Source organism: Mus caroli, unplaced genomic scaffold (assembly GCF_978045245.1).
Source record: "Mus caroli unplaced genomic scaffold, Mus_caroli_1 scaffold_6, whole genome shotgun sequence".
Taxonomy (NCBI): domain Eukaryota; kingdom Metazoa; phylum Chordata; class Mammalia; order Rodentia; family Muridae; genus Mus; species Mus caroli.
This window is the reverse complement of record NW_028227261.1, coordinates 151,077,210-151,093,654: the sequence shown is the minus strand read 5'-3', so window position 1 is coordinate 151,093,654 and position 16,445 is coordinate 151,077,210. Positions and strand designations below refer to the sequence as shown.

The 16,445-nt window shown below is 41.2% G+C and overlaps 1 protein-coding gene and 1 non-coding gene across 2 annotated transcripts; both read right to left on the bottom strand.

Annotated features, from left to right (window-relative positions):
• Positions 1 to 12,711: 12,711 nt before the first annotated feature.
• Positions 12,712 to 13,922, bottom strand: Rps20 (ribosomal protein S20). Its single transcript, XM_021160613.3, has 4 exons — positions 13,760 to 13,922; positions 13,467 to 13,566; positions 13,199 to 13,272; positions 12,712 to 12,935 (listed from the first exon to the last, which is right to left on the bottom strand). The coding sequence occupies exons 1-4, from the start codon at positions 13,760 to 13,762 to the stop codon at positions 12,753 to 12,755; spliced, it is 360 nt and encodes a 119-aa protein (XP_021016272.1). The 5' UTR covers positions 13,763 to 13,922; the 3' UTR covers positions 12,712 to 12,752.
• On the bottom strand, positions 13,342 to 13,409 carry LOC115031049 (small nucleolar RNA U54). Its single transcript, XR_003836625.1, has one exon. It is a non-coding gene; the product is annotated as a small nucleolar RNA U54 (small nucleolar RNA).
• Positions 13,923 to 16,445: the final 2,523 nt, after the last annotated feature.

The window sequence follows — 16,445 nt, the reverse complement described above, 5'->3', positions numbered from 1 at the left end:
GGTGAGATTCCTTTAAAAGAAAGAAGAAAGGAAGTCGAGCAGGAGGGAAGAAAGACAGAATGGCAGTTCTAAGGACTGCCTGGGTTAAAATGCACTTTTGTAACCAATCTAAACCCATTTTTTAGTAACATCACACTGCCTCCTGCAAAATACAGATTCATCAGAGCAATGTTCGCAGCTCCTCCCACTGTATTTGTTTTTTTTTTTTAAAGATTTATTTATTATATGTATGTACACTGTAGCTGTCTTTAGACACTCCAGAAGAGGGTGCCAGATCTCGTTACGGATGGTTGTGAGCCGCCATGTAGTTGCGGGCTTTGAACTCAGGACCTTCAGAAGAGCAGTCAGTGCTCTTAACTGCTGAGCCATCTCTCCAGCCCCCTGTATTTGTTTTATTTTTTTTTAAGGATTATTTATTTATTTATTTATTTATTTATTTATTTATTTAATGTAAGTACACTGTAGCTGTCTTCAGACGCACCAGAAGAGGGCATCAGGTCTCATTACGGGTGGTTGTGGGCCACCATGTGGTTGCTGGGATTTGAACTTCGGACCTTCAGAAGAGCAGTCGGGTGCTCTTACCCACTGAGCCATCTCACCAGCCCTCTGTATTTGTTTTATTTACCCAGGTGTTAGAAACAGCTCACAGATTGTCCTGTTGAAATTGTGTGTGGGACCTATGTAGTTTCTGTTTAATCCTCTTTTTACATGCTTCCTTGTTTTTCGTGGATCTGCATTTCTGAACTACACTTTATGTGACATATGTTCTTTGTCAGGAAGACCTTGAATTGAATGTTGAGAGTACAGGCCTGTATATAAGAGCCTGCTGTAGTGGTATATACTTGCAATCCCAGTACCTAGATTGGAGTTTGGAGGCTGACTTAGGAATTTAAGGCCAGTCTCAACTATAAAGGGAGTCCCAATTCAGCCTTTAATCTTAGCACTTGAAAGGCAGAGGCAATCAGATGTTTGTGAATTCTCAAGAGAAAGGCCCTCATAACTACATATCATAACGTCACTCCTATCAATTATATACTTAAAACCATAGGAGGAGGTTAGCATGAAGCCGAAGGTTAAGAGATTTAATCAAGTTGTGATCAAAGTACATTGTATACATGTATGAGATTTTAAAAGAATAATTACAAAAATATATTTGAAAAGGAAAAGAATCACAAAGGGTCTGGAGAAAGGACTCAGTAGGCAAAGCACCCACCTTGCAAAAATGAGCACCTGAACTCAGATCACTAGCACCTGGGTAAAAAGTTGGGCCTGGCAGTAAGTACCTACAATGCCAGTGTTGGGGGTGGGGTGGGGGAGGGAAGAGTTGGTCAGCCACTCTAGCCAATCCAATTAGTGAGCACCACGTTTATCAAGACAAATAGGCAGAAAATGCATCCTTGACCAACTTCAGAAGGAAGTTTCAACCTATGAAACCACGGCCTATAATTACTGCCCAGAGGAATGAAGTCTCTGGCCGTGGCAGGATATCTTGAACTGCCAAGAAGGTCACTAGTAATTAATTAATTACCTAAACCAACTTCTCGGAACCCAACCCTTAATATTCAGTAAATGGTTTTTCTGGAAAAGAACAAAGACATGTCATTACTCCTCCTTTAAGGGTCAAATCAAACTGTCCTGATAATCACCTGGACAGGAAAAACAGCTCTCAGGAAGACACATTTGTTCCAGGAGCTTTAGAATGATTCTAAACTCTACATCTATTTCAAAATAAAAATAAGTTGGCATATATTATTTACTGTCAATAGAACTGTCTAGAAAAATGTAGGTTGACACACTGGTCTTTTGGTTGTCTCACCTCTTTCAAATGTTCCACCTTACTCTATGATCAACCCAGTCCATCTACACTATACTCTGTCTCAGACAGAGAACTGCAGGGAGTCCAGAGCACAGTACTGGGGACAGAACTCAAACTTTTAGTGCCAAGTCTTACTACGTTATAGGCACTGTTGGAATGGTTGTTTATATAAAGGTAAAGGTAAAGAAATAGGTATCTCAATTTGAGCTGGCCATAGTGGCTTATACCTGTAATTTCCTCCAGCACTCAGGAGGCAGAAGCAAAAAGATTGCCATGAGTTCAAGGTCACCCTGGACAAAGGGAATTCTAGGCTCTGTCATATATATATATATATATATATATCTCACATGTTCTCCAGTTACCATTATCAATACACACTTTGTCATTATGTGTCTGTTTTCATTCCATGATTTTCACAGTCCACTCGCAGTATCCCAAGGACTCATCATATCTTCCAGCATAACATAACTAAGCAAGCCTTCACTCTGGATCCACTAAGCAGTTTGCTTTTTCACCAAGCAGTGAAAGAAAAGTAGAAAAATGGCTCAGACTGGTGTCAAAAAGAACTCAATGAGCCTTCTGTTGCTTGGTCAGTTGCCTCCTGTTGTCCCCTCACTCTTTTCAAACTTTCTCCCTTCTCTTTCAGCTTTAGATCCCCTCCCTCTGCATATACTTTCTATTATTTACAGAGACTCTCGAAAGGGAAATGGCTTGCCAGCAACACTTGATGTTGGCTTCCTCCTTGTAACAACAACAAATAATAGACTTCAGGCATCCCTTTCTCTCCCTCCTGGAGCCTCACCTGTGGCTTGAGCCCTCCTTCAGGACGCTCCCACTGTTGTCTTCCTTTCCTACATCACAGTTTCTATCTTTTCTGATCTACCACCTCACATGCTTTGCAGTTATTATGAATCCCATGTATTTCACCTGTTTTCCTGAAAACATCAAAGTTTCTTTATACAGCTGAATAAAACTCCGTATGTGTACTACAGCTTTTTGTCCTATTTTCTCGTGATGGGCATTGTTCCATATTTTGCTATTGTGAGTAGAGCAATGGTAAATGTGGATGCTGACAGAATCTTTGAGTCTCTCCCTACTGCTGGTGTAGCTACGTCATAGGGTGGTCATAATTTCAGGTTTTGATGAGTTCCATACTGATTTCCACAGTAGCTGCTTCTACTTATGTTCCTCTTCTCACAACACTGCTCAAGTCTTACCATGGTTGCTTTCTTTATAATAGCAATACTGCCTCCAAAGCAGTATTCATTTTTATTTCCCTAGAGGATAAGAATATTGAAAATTTTCAAACGTTTATTGGTCCCTTGTATTCCTATATTCAATTCATTAACTCGTATTTGATTGGATGGGTGGGTAGAGCCTCTGATGCATCAGACTTTAATGCCCTGTGGTATAGTTGGCAAGGATTTCCTCTAACTCTCCTTTCCTATCTGTATCTTTTCTATTTTTGTCTCTTCTTATTCTAGCCAATATTCAAAGCACTATTTTGAATAAAGACAGAGAAAGTAGACATCTTCATCTCGTCCCTGACTTTACAGGAGATGCTCTAAGTTTTCACTGGTCAGTACAATTCTGGCTATTGGTGTGGTGTATATAGGTTTTATTATGCTGGGGTGTGTTCCTTCTATTCCTGGCCTTTTTAGGTTCTTTACAATGCAGAATACTGAATGTATCAGGGTTTTATTCTTTCCACTGATTGGAATATCACAAATATGGTTTATGTCTTTAGTTATCTTTTTGTATCAATTATCAATTTACATATGTTGAATAGTCCTTGTATCATGCTATAATGAAACCAACCTGGCCATGATGTATGATGTTCTTTAACCCAGTTTGCAAGACTTTTATTGAGAATTTTTGTGTCTGTACTCGTCAGAAAAGTTGGTCTACAGATTTGTTTCTTTGTTTTAGTATCAGGAAAATGTTAACTTTGTGAGTCTCCTAGTGTTCCTTCCCTTTCTGTTATATGGTTTCCACTTGGTTGACATACTTTAAAAGTTGAATAGAATTCAGGAATGAATTTATCCAGTTATGGACTTTTCTTTGTTAAGAACCTATGGCTGCTTAACTCTTCACTGGTTGTTAGAAAGATATTCCAATTGTTTACAGCCTCTTAAGTTTGGTAAGTCATATGGCTACACAATTCATTTCTTCTATATTTTACAAGATTGGGAAATAAAAGGTTTCAAAGTATTCCATAATGATTATCTAGATTTTATTGGACTCTGGTTAAGTAGCTGTTTTCATCTCTTGTATTGGTAATCTGGGTTCTCTTTTCTTTTTCTCTTGGCTAGCAGGGCTTATCAGTCTTGTTTACTTACTCAAAGACTGACTCTCTGGGTGATTTCCTTTTTGTTTCCTTGACTTTAATTTTCACCTCTACCTCTATTTCTTTATTACTTATTGATGCCTTCTGCTTTGAGGTCTGGATTTGGTATGATTTGTTATTGTGGTGCTGGGAGTTGAATTCAGGGCACACACATTTTCAGCAAGCCTCCATCACTGACTTAATTCCACTGTGCTCTTATTTTTCCAGGACCCTGAAGTATAACACTATACCACTTACTTGAAATCTGATTTTTAAATATGATCATTCTTACCTATAAACTTCCTCTTAAAGTGGCCTTATCTGTGTCCCAGGGGTTACAGAAAATTGTGCTTTTGTTTTCATTTGATTCTGAGAACTTAATACTTCCTGACTTCTTCAGTAATTCAGTGTTCATTCAGAATCTCTCATTCTGTCTTGAAGTATTTTTGTAGCTTCTGTGGTTTCTCCAGCTCCCTTACAAGTATTTTGATTGCATCAAAAAGCCATATGAAGTGATCAAGGTGGCCTCCTTAGGGGTGTGTGATACACACTGTAATGTTTACACAATAACCAGTGCCAATGCAGGTTTCAGAATGTGCCTCCATGGACACGTAAGCAACATATGAGTACAAATGCTTGGGGCTGACAGAGCATCATGTTGGCAACACATCAAAATGGTAAATGAACTAACAAAGAATAGGGGACTGTTCATCTGACTTTGTAAGTTGAGATGGTTTTAAACTAAAAGCATTAAGAAATATTCAAGGAAATGTGCTATCTTTGTTAGAATTTCATTGCTGTGAAGACACCGTGACCATGGCAACTTTTTTTTTGTTTTTTGTTTTTTTGAGACAGGATTTCTCTGTGTAGACCGGGCTGTCCTGCAACTCACTTTGTAGACCAGGCTGGCCTCGAACTCAGAAATCCACCTGCCTCTGCCTCCCAAGCTCTGAGATTAAAGGCGTGCGCCACCACGCCCGGCCCATGGCAACTCTTGTTAATGAAAAGATTTAACTGAGGCTGGCTTATAGTTTCAGAGGTTCAGTTCATTTTAATCATGGAGGGAAGCATGGCAGTTTCCAAGTAAACATGATTCTAGACAAGCTGAGACTTTTACATCTTGGCAACCAGAGGACTATCTTCCGAATTGGTCGGAGACTTATAGGAGACATCAAAGCCCACCTACACAGTGACACACTTCCTCCAACAAGGCTACACCTCCTAATAGTGCCACACACTATGGTTATGCATTCAAACCACCACATGTACTTTCCAACATATTTTGGCACTGTGCCAACAATTGAATGGATTATGAAAAGCACTCATCGTTTTTTAACACTAGCTTATATCTCTTTTCTCAATCTTAAGAGAAAATACTTATTGTTCCTGTTCCTTTTGTGAAACTTAGTAGTTTTTATCTTTGAAAAGATTTAAACTACCAGTGTTGAGTCTTTTCAGAAAAGAAAACACTTGAGACTTGACCACAATGTGTTAAACCTTAAGGGAACATAAGTGAAAGACTGATACTTTTAAAAACTTGACATTTCAAACTGGGTGGTGGTGGCACATGCCTTTAATCCCAGTACTTGGGAGGGCAGAGGCAGGTGGATTTCTGAGTTCGAGGTCAGCTTAGTCTACAAAGTGAGTTCCAGGACAGCCAGGGCTACACAGAGAAACCCTGTCTAAAAATAAAACAAATTCTTGGTTTTGTTTTGTTTTGTTTTCAAAATTGCAGTTTGATGCCAGACATGATGGTGTATACCTAAAGTCCCAGCATTCACAAGTCTGATGCAGGAGAATAGTTAGTTCCAGGTCAGACTGACTTATATAGTGAGACTCTGCCAAAAATATTTTTGTAGAGTTTAGAATAAGCATACTTTTGCTGAATGTCTTAGCTTCTTTTTGTTGGGTTTTAAACAGACGAAGTTCCTAACTTTCCTCAAGCTGTGGCTCCAATAATGTGAAGAGGCAGTCATTAGAAAACACAGGAGGAAACAGATGTTTGGGAATTGTTTCATGAATGTCTCCTGTCTCCTTTCTCTGTAGTTTCTCATGCTTCTATTTTGGATGAAATCATTTCAGTTTCTACTAAGATTCCTGAATGTTTTGTCAGGGCAAATGTGTTTCATTTCCTGAAGTTTAGCTTAATACACTTTTAAATATTTATATAGCTTATGTTCTGTACCAGGCAGTATCTTAAAAATACTTAAAAAGTTAATTCAGCTATTTTTCAGGCAATTCCACAAGGTACTTTTCTTAATTTACATATAAGAAAAGTGAGATACAAGAGTAATGAATAAAAGCTGGGCGAGGTGGCTCACGCCTTTAATCCCAGCACTTGGGAGGCAGAGGCAGGAGGATTTCTGAGTTCGAGGCCAGCCTGGTCTACAAAGTGAGTTCTAAGACAGCCAGGGCTATACAGAGAAACCCTGTCTTGAAAAACCAAAAGAGTAAATGTTTTCTCCTTGCAGTTGTGGGACACACCTTTGGGAGACAAAGGTAGGGAAGTCTCTAGGTTCGAGGCCAGTCTTGTCTATAGAGTTCCAGGACAGCAAGGTTACACAGAGAAACCCAGTCTTGAAAAGTCAGGGGAAAAAAGATTAATAAGTAACTTAAGATGCATAATAACTGGAGACACAGTCTAACACAGAGTCTGGTCCAGGAACCCTATGGTGGTGAAACACTGTGCTGTCTTTCAGTACAAAGTATTATGGATGACTGTTTACATAGTATATAGAAACAACGCTTGAGAAGTTTTAAAATCAAATTTCAGCTCGTGATAATACACATTGAAATGCCATGTAGAGAAACCAAGAAATAGAGCTCTGGCAAAAAGAACATATAAATAGATGGTGGGTGAGTTTCACAATTCTGGAATGCAGAAAATGAATGTAGGGTGAGCAAAGTAAGACAAAGGATGAGAGGGGCTTCAGCATACTAAATATTAACTTTTTCTTATTCCCCCTTACAACTAAAGTAACAGTAAGAGACACTTTTATGTTTTCATAAGAATTTTACAGGTCATGGATTAATAATTTTCCCCAAATCATTTTGACATACTAAGATTAAATGGTCATTTTCTTTAGTTTAATGGGTTACCAATTCAACTGTAAGGCGTACAACCTCATGGGAAAGCTGCATAGATATATTTAGTGATCTCCTAGGTATGACACCAATGGCAGAGTCCTTTCATATTCATAAGTCAATAACTCAGGCCTAGAGTTATTGGCTTATCTATTATCTCCAGCACTCTGAAAACTGAACCAGGAAGAGCAGTAGTAGTTCGAGCCAGCCCTGGCTATCTAGCAAGTTGAAACCAGTCTAGGCTATACAAGACCCTGGCTCATAAAACAGAAACAAAGAGAAAACAATACAATTAAGTTAACAGAAAACAGAATGAAAAACAACCTACAGTGTTGAGTGGGAGCAAGTTCCAGGAGATCCACAGCTTCACAGAAAAATACTGTTTCGAAAAACCAGACCAAAGCAAACAAAAACAAGAAAAATTGGAATCCCTGGTGAGAATGTAAAATGACACAACAGCTATGGAAAACAGCATAGATTTCTCAAAAATTAGAAATAGGAAGACCATACATGCTAGCAACCTCATTTCCCATTTGACATATACAGTATGAAAAGCTGTATTTCAAAGATGTATCTGTACATTTATGCTCACTGCAACATTAGACACAATCAACAAGAGATGAGTGCAACCCAAATAAACCAGAAACATGGATAAAAAATGAGGTGCACAGTTTCCTAGCTTGGTAAAAGCAAGGAATGATGTCACAAGCTTCGAAATTCTAGAATTCCTGAGACAGAGGCAGGAGGATTGCCAAGAGTTTGAGGCCAGCCAGAATTAAACAATAAAACTTTCCTCAACTACTGAAAAGAAAAATTCCTGCCATGCAACATGGATGGACCTTGATGACATTATGATAAACAGGAGCCTGTGACTGCACTCATATGAGCTATCTTACAATAAATAGTCAAACTCAAAAAAACAGGAAGTAAAATGATAGGTGCTAGCCGGCTAAGGATGTATTTAAGGGTTGAGAATTGTAGTTTAAAGAGTTTTGGGGATCTGTTGCACAGTATTACAATTATACTGAACTTTTAAAAATTACAACTTTTCTCTTATAATTTTTGTTGAGATTTTGATACACATATACAATGAAATACCATATCTAACCTCTATTTTCCAACTCCTTCATATCTCTCCACCATATTCCCCTCCCAACCTTTTTTTTTCTTCTATTTTTGGCTAACCTACTAAACCCAGTTAGTATATCAGCATGGAGCCATTCGCTGAAACATGGGGAACCTACCAGAAAAAACTCTTACATGATTCTCCTTCCCTCAGCAGCTATCAACTGCCAACAGCTCCTCAGATGGGGGTGGGGTCTGGACAGTATCTCCCCTTTCTACTCAGGAATTTTGGCTAGCTTGATCTTGTTAAAGGCTTATCTTTCAGTGGCTGTGGGGCTAACCTACTGGTTGGGAGCACTTATTTCTCTTTCCAAGGGTTAGGGTTTAATTGCCAGTAGTCTCCTGGCAGCTCTAACTCCAGCTCCAGGGATCCACCGACCTTCTCTTCTAGCCTCCTTCAGTACCAGGTACACATGTGGTGCACAGACATTCAGGAAAAGCTCTCTCACCCATACAATTAAATGTTATCTTTTAGCATATACATGCTAAAACATTATGACTGAAATTGAATTCAAAATATTCTGAGTAAAGTGGATAGTCATACATGAAATACAAGCAACAGCAACTGGCAATCCTTAAAACTAAGTTATAACAGAAACTATAAAGCTAAGCTATAAAGAACCATTATTGCATTTTTGAAGCTTTCAGTGAGATATTAAAAAACTCAAGACAATGAAGTTGAAAAATAAATCAACAGAAATGATAGGCAAGACAGTTAAGAAAATCTCCGCCTGAGAGTGCCGATGGTACGGGTCTTTAATCCCAGCTCTCAGGAAGCAGAGGCAGGCAGATCTCTGAATTTAAGTTCTAGGTCAGCCAGGGCTACACAGAGAAACCCTGACTCAACAAAACAAAACCCAACCAACCAAAAAACAAAAACAAAAATTCTCCGAAAAAAACCAAACCAAAACAACAAACTATAAGGACTCATGGAAGCAGCAGTTTAGAAGGCAACAAAGTTGAGGTTAATAGGAGTCCCAGAGAGATGGAGCACAGATGGCAGAACTCAAAAGAACCATCTTGTGTATAGAACAATGCCTTTGCACTCTGATGATGGTGGGAACATAAATGCAGTCAGTCATTTAAAGCCATTTTCTTTTTGGTTGTTTTACTGAAAAATTTCTCTTAAAATGTCCCAGAAAAGTGTTCACACATGAGCAATTAGTATATGCTTATATTTTTAAATTTTTATTGCATCATTTATATGTGTGCAGAGGGCCAGATAACTTGTGGGAGCTGGGGTTTTTTTTGTACCTTGTAGATTCTGGGATTGAACTCAGGCTGTCAGGATTGGCAACAAATGGCTTTTACCCACTGTGAGCTACTTTTCCAGCCCTATAACTTTGTGTACACATCTACAATGCAACAAAAATTCAGACTTCTAAAAATACTTTCTTTACACATCCAAGTGGAAAGATGCGATTAAAAACATTTTAATTGAGATTGTGCTTTGAATAACAAATGCCTACAAAATAGTTAAGAGGGGTCAATCCAAGAAGAGAGAATAAGGGCCATACGTGGCTAGACAAGGAAAAAAGAATGAAAATAAAAATATTCGACGAGCACCAAGTTGTGACACTGGAGTAAGTTCTTACAGAATGTGACCCACTTTCAGAATAACTACTATTTTACAAAGCAGCATGAGCGATTCAGATTCACAGCATAAAGCAAACTCAAAACTATTTAGATGTCATTTACACGCTGTCTACATTTGTACAATCACACTGCATGCTGGGTTTGTACAAATAAACCAGTTGCCTAGCACACGTGAAGCATTGAGTTTGGGTCCTGAAAATATAAAATTTCTGGATTGGTGAAAATGGCACAACTTAGTTTTAGCAACACAATTGAAGGGTGTATGCTGCTAATGAAAATGGTAACTACAAAATATGAAATAAACTGTTTATAGGAATCAAACAGAAATTTCATTTGATGTGTGATTTAAAATATGCTTGTCCAAGGACATATTCACTTAGCTTCAAAAGATAAAACCTCATTTGTGCCATGTTCTCAAATTACTGCCCCACTTTCCATTGAGCAAGATCATTAAAAACCTCACAGCTGGGGTCTCAGATTTCTCAAGAGTCCTTTCTGTAGGCTAGCATGTCCTCAGGAAATCCATGCCCATAGCGTGTGAATCTTGGCTTCACTGGGACGAAAATAACCATATACACTTTTGAGGCAGATACTATTAGTATCCTTAAGTCACCGAAGAATTTAGTCATAAGGAAGTCTTGTACTTTGATCTGGCCTTTGGACCCAAGAACCTCAATTTGGAATTTGATTCTGAAGCCAAAGCTTTCCACTCAACATCCTTTCGCCTGTTTTATTTTACGCCCATAAACTCCACAGTCCCAGCAATGTCAGATGCAGAAACCTGAGATTGCAGTTAAGTGGCTTCAATGCCTTTGGTAATTACTAGGTTGCATTTCTAAAACAGCAGTGCTCTCAGAGGAAGTTAATTTCTGCCTTTAACTCACTCATACAAGACTCACAGAATCAATGACTCATGGTTACTGCCTGCTTAGTATCCTTAGATTCAAGTCTCTAAAAGAGGCTTTCCAAGACAGGGTTTCACTGTGTAGCCCTGGCTGTCCTGGAACTCAGAAATCCCCCTGCCTCTGCCTCCCAAGTGCTGGGATTAAAGGTGTGCGCCACCACTGCCCGGCCACTTCCACTGTTAACTATTGATATACAGCCCATTATGAAGAGGTACCACTCCCAGGCAAGCGGACTTATGACTGTAAGGTAGCAAGCCAGTAAATGTAATAAAGACAGCCTAATCCAAAAGCAAAAGCCTAGGCCCATATACAAAAGCATGTACAAAGTGCAATTATGTAAAAAATTAAGTAACTTGCACCTTTATCATAAGCATTCAGGAGACAGAGGCAGGCAGATTTGCTTTAGAAGCCAATCTGGTATAGAGCTCAAGGCCAGCCAGGACTATAGAGAAACCTCAAAGTATTTCACAATATTATTTACATATTCACTAAGTACTTCTAGAAAACTGTTCCAATAGAAAGGTGTTCATATACTTATCCATAGTACCACCTGTAGGAGCATTTACAAAGTTCTATGGTTCTATGCATTTCCCTTTTGGGTCCTCCCCTCCTTAGAAGCAGTTTCTTCTGGAACCTCTATGTGGCATGGTAGCCTGTTCAACTTTAAACACAAAAGGGCATGGCGTACAGTGCAAATACATTTTGCTTATATTGTTGGCCTTTCAAACGTGTTGAAACTTTAGAATTTAGCATGCTGACATGCACCTTTATTCTCAGCAGATGGATGGAGCATCTCTTGGTGCAAGGAATTTAAATTAGAGCTGGGCGTGGTGGTGCACACCTTTAATCCCAGCACTTGGGAGGCAGAGGCAGGCAGATTTCTGAGTTCGAGGCCAGCCTGGTCTACAAAGTGAGTTCCAGGACAGCCAGGGCTACAGAGAAACCCTGTCTCGAAAAACCAAACAACAAAAAAAGTTCTATGGTACCTAGGCCTAGCCTCAACACTAGTTCAACTCAAACACAGCTTCTACTTCACTAAAACCTGCTTTGATGCGTACCTGAACTCAACATAGCACACTTGAGGTTATTTTCCAGTTGAACATGACTGAGATTTAAGTTTTAGATGGAAAGATTAGTTCAGTTGGCCAAAGTGGCCCATGCAGGCTCAAATGCCCTAACCCAAAAGTTGCAGTTATTCTGCGACATGAGTAACCCAAGTACTGCGACATGGGAGAGGCCACCCTGCCCTTCACAAGTCACCTGGAAAAGCAAAAGTTACCTTGGGTCTAATTTTCATACACGAGTTTTTGGACATCTATTAGTAAGTAAACCAGGCATAGTGCCTCATGCCTGTAATTGAGAAGGCAGAATTCTGACTAAGCATGGCCTACAGAATTCATTTCAAATAATTCAGAATGGCTAATACAGTGGTCCCTGCCTTTAATTCCAGTACTCTAGGAGCAGAGGCAATCAAATAAGATTGATATTTAATGAGGCCAGCCGGTTCTGTGTTGAGACCCTATCCCAAAACAAAACAAAAAAATCCCCAGGCTTAAAAGATCAAGGATGCAATCAATCTGCTCTCTTCTAACCCAACTTAGTCTTTAAATTGGCTTAGCGCCCCCTGCAGGAAACCTAACGTCTCTTTTCCACTTGACCAATCTGTTCGCACACCTTTATTTCTAAAAGCAGTTACTGCTTCAGTACTTGCTCAGTGGTTAAGGAACTTGTTCTCTCCGAGGATGCAGGTTGGGTTTCCAGCACCTACATGATGGTTCAAAGAATTTCTGGCACCCCTGTGACACACACACATTTACACCCATAAACATGAATAAAAAGAAAAAAGACCCTAAACAAAAGCCAGCAAAATTTGACTATTAAGTCGATTTATTCAGTTGTCTTAGGCATCTGCAATGGTGACTTCAACCTCAACTCCCGGCTCAATACTGATGGAAGTAATCTGCTTAACAATCTCAGAAGGACTATGTAAATCAATGAGTCGCTTGTGGATCCTCATCTGGAATCGATCCCAGGTCTTGGAACCTTCACCACAAGGTGTTTTTCTGGTAGTGATTCTCAAAGTCTGCAATAAAACAAAAGTAACTCGTACATTTCTGAACCATTTTCTCTGTCTGTACGTTAACAGGTTCCAGCAACCTTTTCAAGAGTAGATCTCTTGGAGTTTGCTTTAAGAAAGGTATCATACTCAATCACCACCAGACATTTGGCCCCTAATAACTTGTTTGTAATTTTAGGAATGTAAATTTAATCTTTGAATTTCTTTGGCAGTCAAACCCTGAACTTCCCCCTCCCCACCAGTATATACCAGTACTACCTGTCGCTTACCTTGGTAGGCATGCGCACCGGTCCTTTCACTTTCAGATTCTTTTCCTTGGCGCCTCTGATCAAGTCCGCACAAACTGCGAGTTAAGAAAGCATGGTCTTTCAGTTAGCTCAGAATGACTCGAAGCGTTTTAAACAAGTTCGCCTATCGGCTCAGAATAGCGTATAAGAAATATCACCATAACTCAATACGGTAGGTATCTCCTCATCGCCGACCGCACCCCAGCGACGGCGCCAGGCATCACCAAGCCACCCCGAGCATCGTACTGACCCTTCTCCAGCGACTTCACGTTGCGGCTGGTGAGCGTGATTCGAATTCGGTGAATCGCCACTTCGGGCTCCACGGGCGTCTTTCCGGTATCTTTAAATGCCTGTTATCACCCAGGCGGGAAAAACAAACAGCAACCCGTAAGTGGAGGCCCACTCCTACACAACCGCCATGCGGACCCTCTCCCGGGCCCTCGCCGCGGCGGGAGCCCTCTCCCGGGCTCTGCGCTCCCAGCGCCCCGGCAAGGTCGAGCCCCGCCGACGCCCCAGGCCGCGTGGCGCCGTCCCCCACCTCACCATGGCTGAGGCGCGGCTTCCTGACCGACTTGTTCCTCAGCAGGAGCGAACAGCGGTGAGTCAGGACGGAGCAGGCTGGCTGAGCTCCGCAACGCGCACCGCCAGGGCTCAGAAAGGAGGGGCCGGACGGCGCCGGGCGTTTATAAAGCACGTACGCATCCGGGTGCTTTGTGACCCGGAACAGGAACCGCCCCGCCCGCGAAGAGGTCGCCGGGAGGGAGGCCGGGCTGCGTCGCCGCCTAGTTGGCGGGAAAGGCGAGGACGCGCGCGCGCCCTCTGGCCTCTGGGCGGAGTCACTGCCCTGACCCGGAGTTCAGAAGAAGCTGGAGCGGAGAAAACTCATGTCAGGTGCTCTGTGCACATGCACCTATGGTCTTTACAGTGCGAAATATGCTTCGCATCCTTACTCGATCAGCTTGCTTTTGTCTGACAAGGGAAGAGTTGTTTTGAGGTTAGCTGACAGGGACCTTGGGGAAGAATGATCCTGACAGGCCAGATGCTTGCATTTATTTACTTGGTGCTGAAGACAGAAGCCAGGGATCAGCAGGAAAAAGCACTCCCTCCATGAGCTGACACCCTGAGTTCAATCTTGTGAATCCTTGGTAGAAGGAGATAGTGGTTTTCGGATACTTGTCTTCTCACGAGAGCTGTGGCACCCCCCAACCCCCCTCCCCTCATTAATTACTAAGCTTATATTCTAAAAATTATTCGGAAACTGTTTTTCGGAGCTGAAATGCCCTTTTGTGATATTTTGGCTTCGGGCTTCCAGGAGTAGTGGAAACGTCTATATCTGCTGGAAACCCAGGTTTAGCTTCTGTTATTTCAATTAAGTGAAGGCAGAACTCTAGTCCCAGTGCTCTGTGGGGTCACAGGGCATTGTACCTGCAGCCCGGCCTGGAACCCATCTTCCCAGTTTTAATATTCTCTTCTCTATGTTGCGATGGAGCTCCGTTCTGCTATGTTATGATGGCTGAGACCTCCGAGGACTCTTTAGAACGGAGAGGCTGTTCATAATAAAATGTGTGTCTATGAACAGCACAAAGAAAGCCAAATGTCCTCAGGTCAAATGTCCTAGGACGCAGAGGATGGTGCCGGTTAATCTATACTACTCATTGCGCAAGGATAAGGCTGTGGTCAAATAGAATGTAAGCCTGGAGGTGGGTTACAGACAATACAGGAGGAAATGACATTATTTGGTAGGTGAGTTACTTGCTCCGTGTTGCCAAACCCAGAGCACTGATTCCCCTCCAAGGAGAACTCCCTAAGCCATTTCTTCTGAGCTTTAGGAGCGCCAGCACCGATTCACTTGCTTGGTCAGGATTCGACCTAGCTAGGAACTGGCTTTCTGACTCACAGTGTACATGAAGTTTTGCTGTCATTGAACAATTAGGTAAGTGTTAAAGTTAGGGGATTTTTCAAGTTCAATTATTTTTAAATATAATCCATTGACCTCTTAGACTACTAGTAGATTTCACATCAGAAAAAAAGTCTAACTTTGTTTTTCTTTTCCTTTCTTGACTATTTGTTTTGTTCTGCTTTGATTTTGTGTGAGACAGAGTTCCTTTGTGTAGCCCTCGCTGTTCTGGAATTCTTCTGTAGACCAGGCTGGCCTGCACCCTGAGATCTACCTGCCTCTGCCTCTGCCTCCTTGAGTGCCCACTTGTTTTGCTTTTCTTTTCTTTTCTTTTTTTTTAAGGCTTTAGTCTGGGCCGGTCTGAAATTTACAGAGATCTTCCTGTCTCTGCCTCTAGAATACTGGGTGGGATTAAAGGCATTGGCCACCACCATAGCTAAAACCTGCATTTTTATTTTATTAACTGTGACATAAATTTTAAGTCTGTGTAATGTATCAGTAGGATTATCTGGAACAAATAAAGAAATGAGTCATAGTGCAGCTTCCTGAGATGTGATCTGTATTCGTATTAATTACATCTTCAGAGGCCTGTAAAGCAATGCTCCGAGGTTGTCCAGAGATTGAACAGGGTTCTTGAGAAGGACAAGTACACACACACACACACACCCCACACACACCATACACACTGAGGCTGGCTCCAAATTTAAGATCCTCCCATCCTTCTTTTTCCAGTGCTATAGAATTACAGGTGAATGAAACCACTCCCAGCTAGAATTATTGACAAAAACAAACCTTAGACTTTCCTCACTTCTTAAACATAGTCTCGGTGGCATGGATCTATAATCCCAGAGTTGGGCGGTCAGAGGCAGGGGGATCTCATGTTCAGTATCAACCTGGACTACATAGTAAGAACCCATCTCACAAAAAAAAAAAAAAAACCAAAAAAACCCCCAACCAACCAAACAAACAAACAAAACAACAACAACAACAACAAAAAAAAAAACAAAGAAAGAAAAAGAAAAAAGCTGGGGCTGGGGCTTAGCAATGGAACCTCTGTCTAGTATGACCAAGGTCTTAGATTGACCCTCAGCACCACACAAAGAAAAAGAGAGGTAAAGAAAGTTCAATGATAAACAGGTAAAATACACCCTAGATTTATGTGAGTGGAGTTAATCCCAGCGCTTGGAAGGCAGAGTCAGGTGGATCTCTGTGAGTTCAAGGACTACCTGGTCTACATAGTGAGGGCTTTAGGGAGGGAGGGAGGGAGGGAGGGAGGGAGGGAGGGAGGGAGGGAGGAAGGTGGTTGGCTCAGCAGGTAGCCTTGCCATTCTT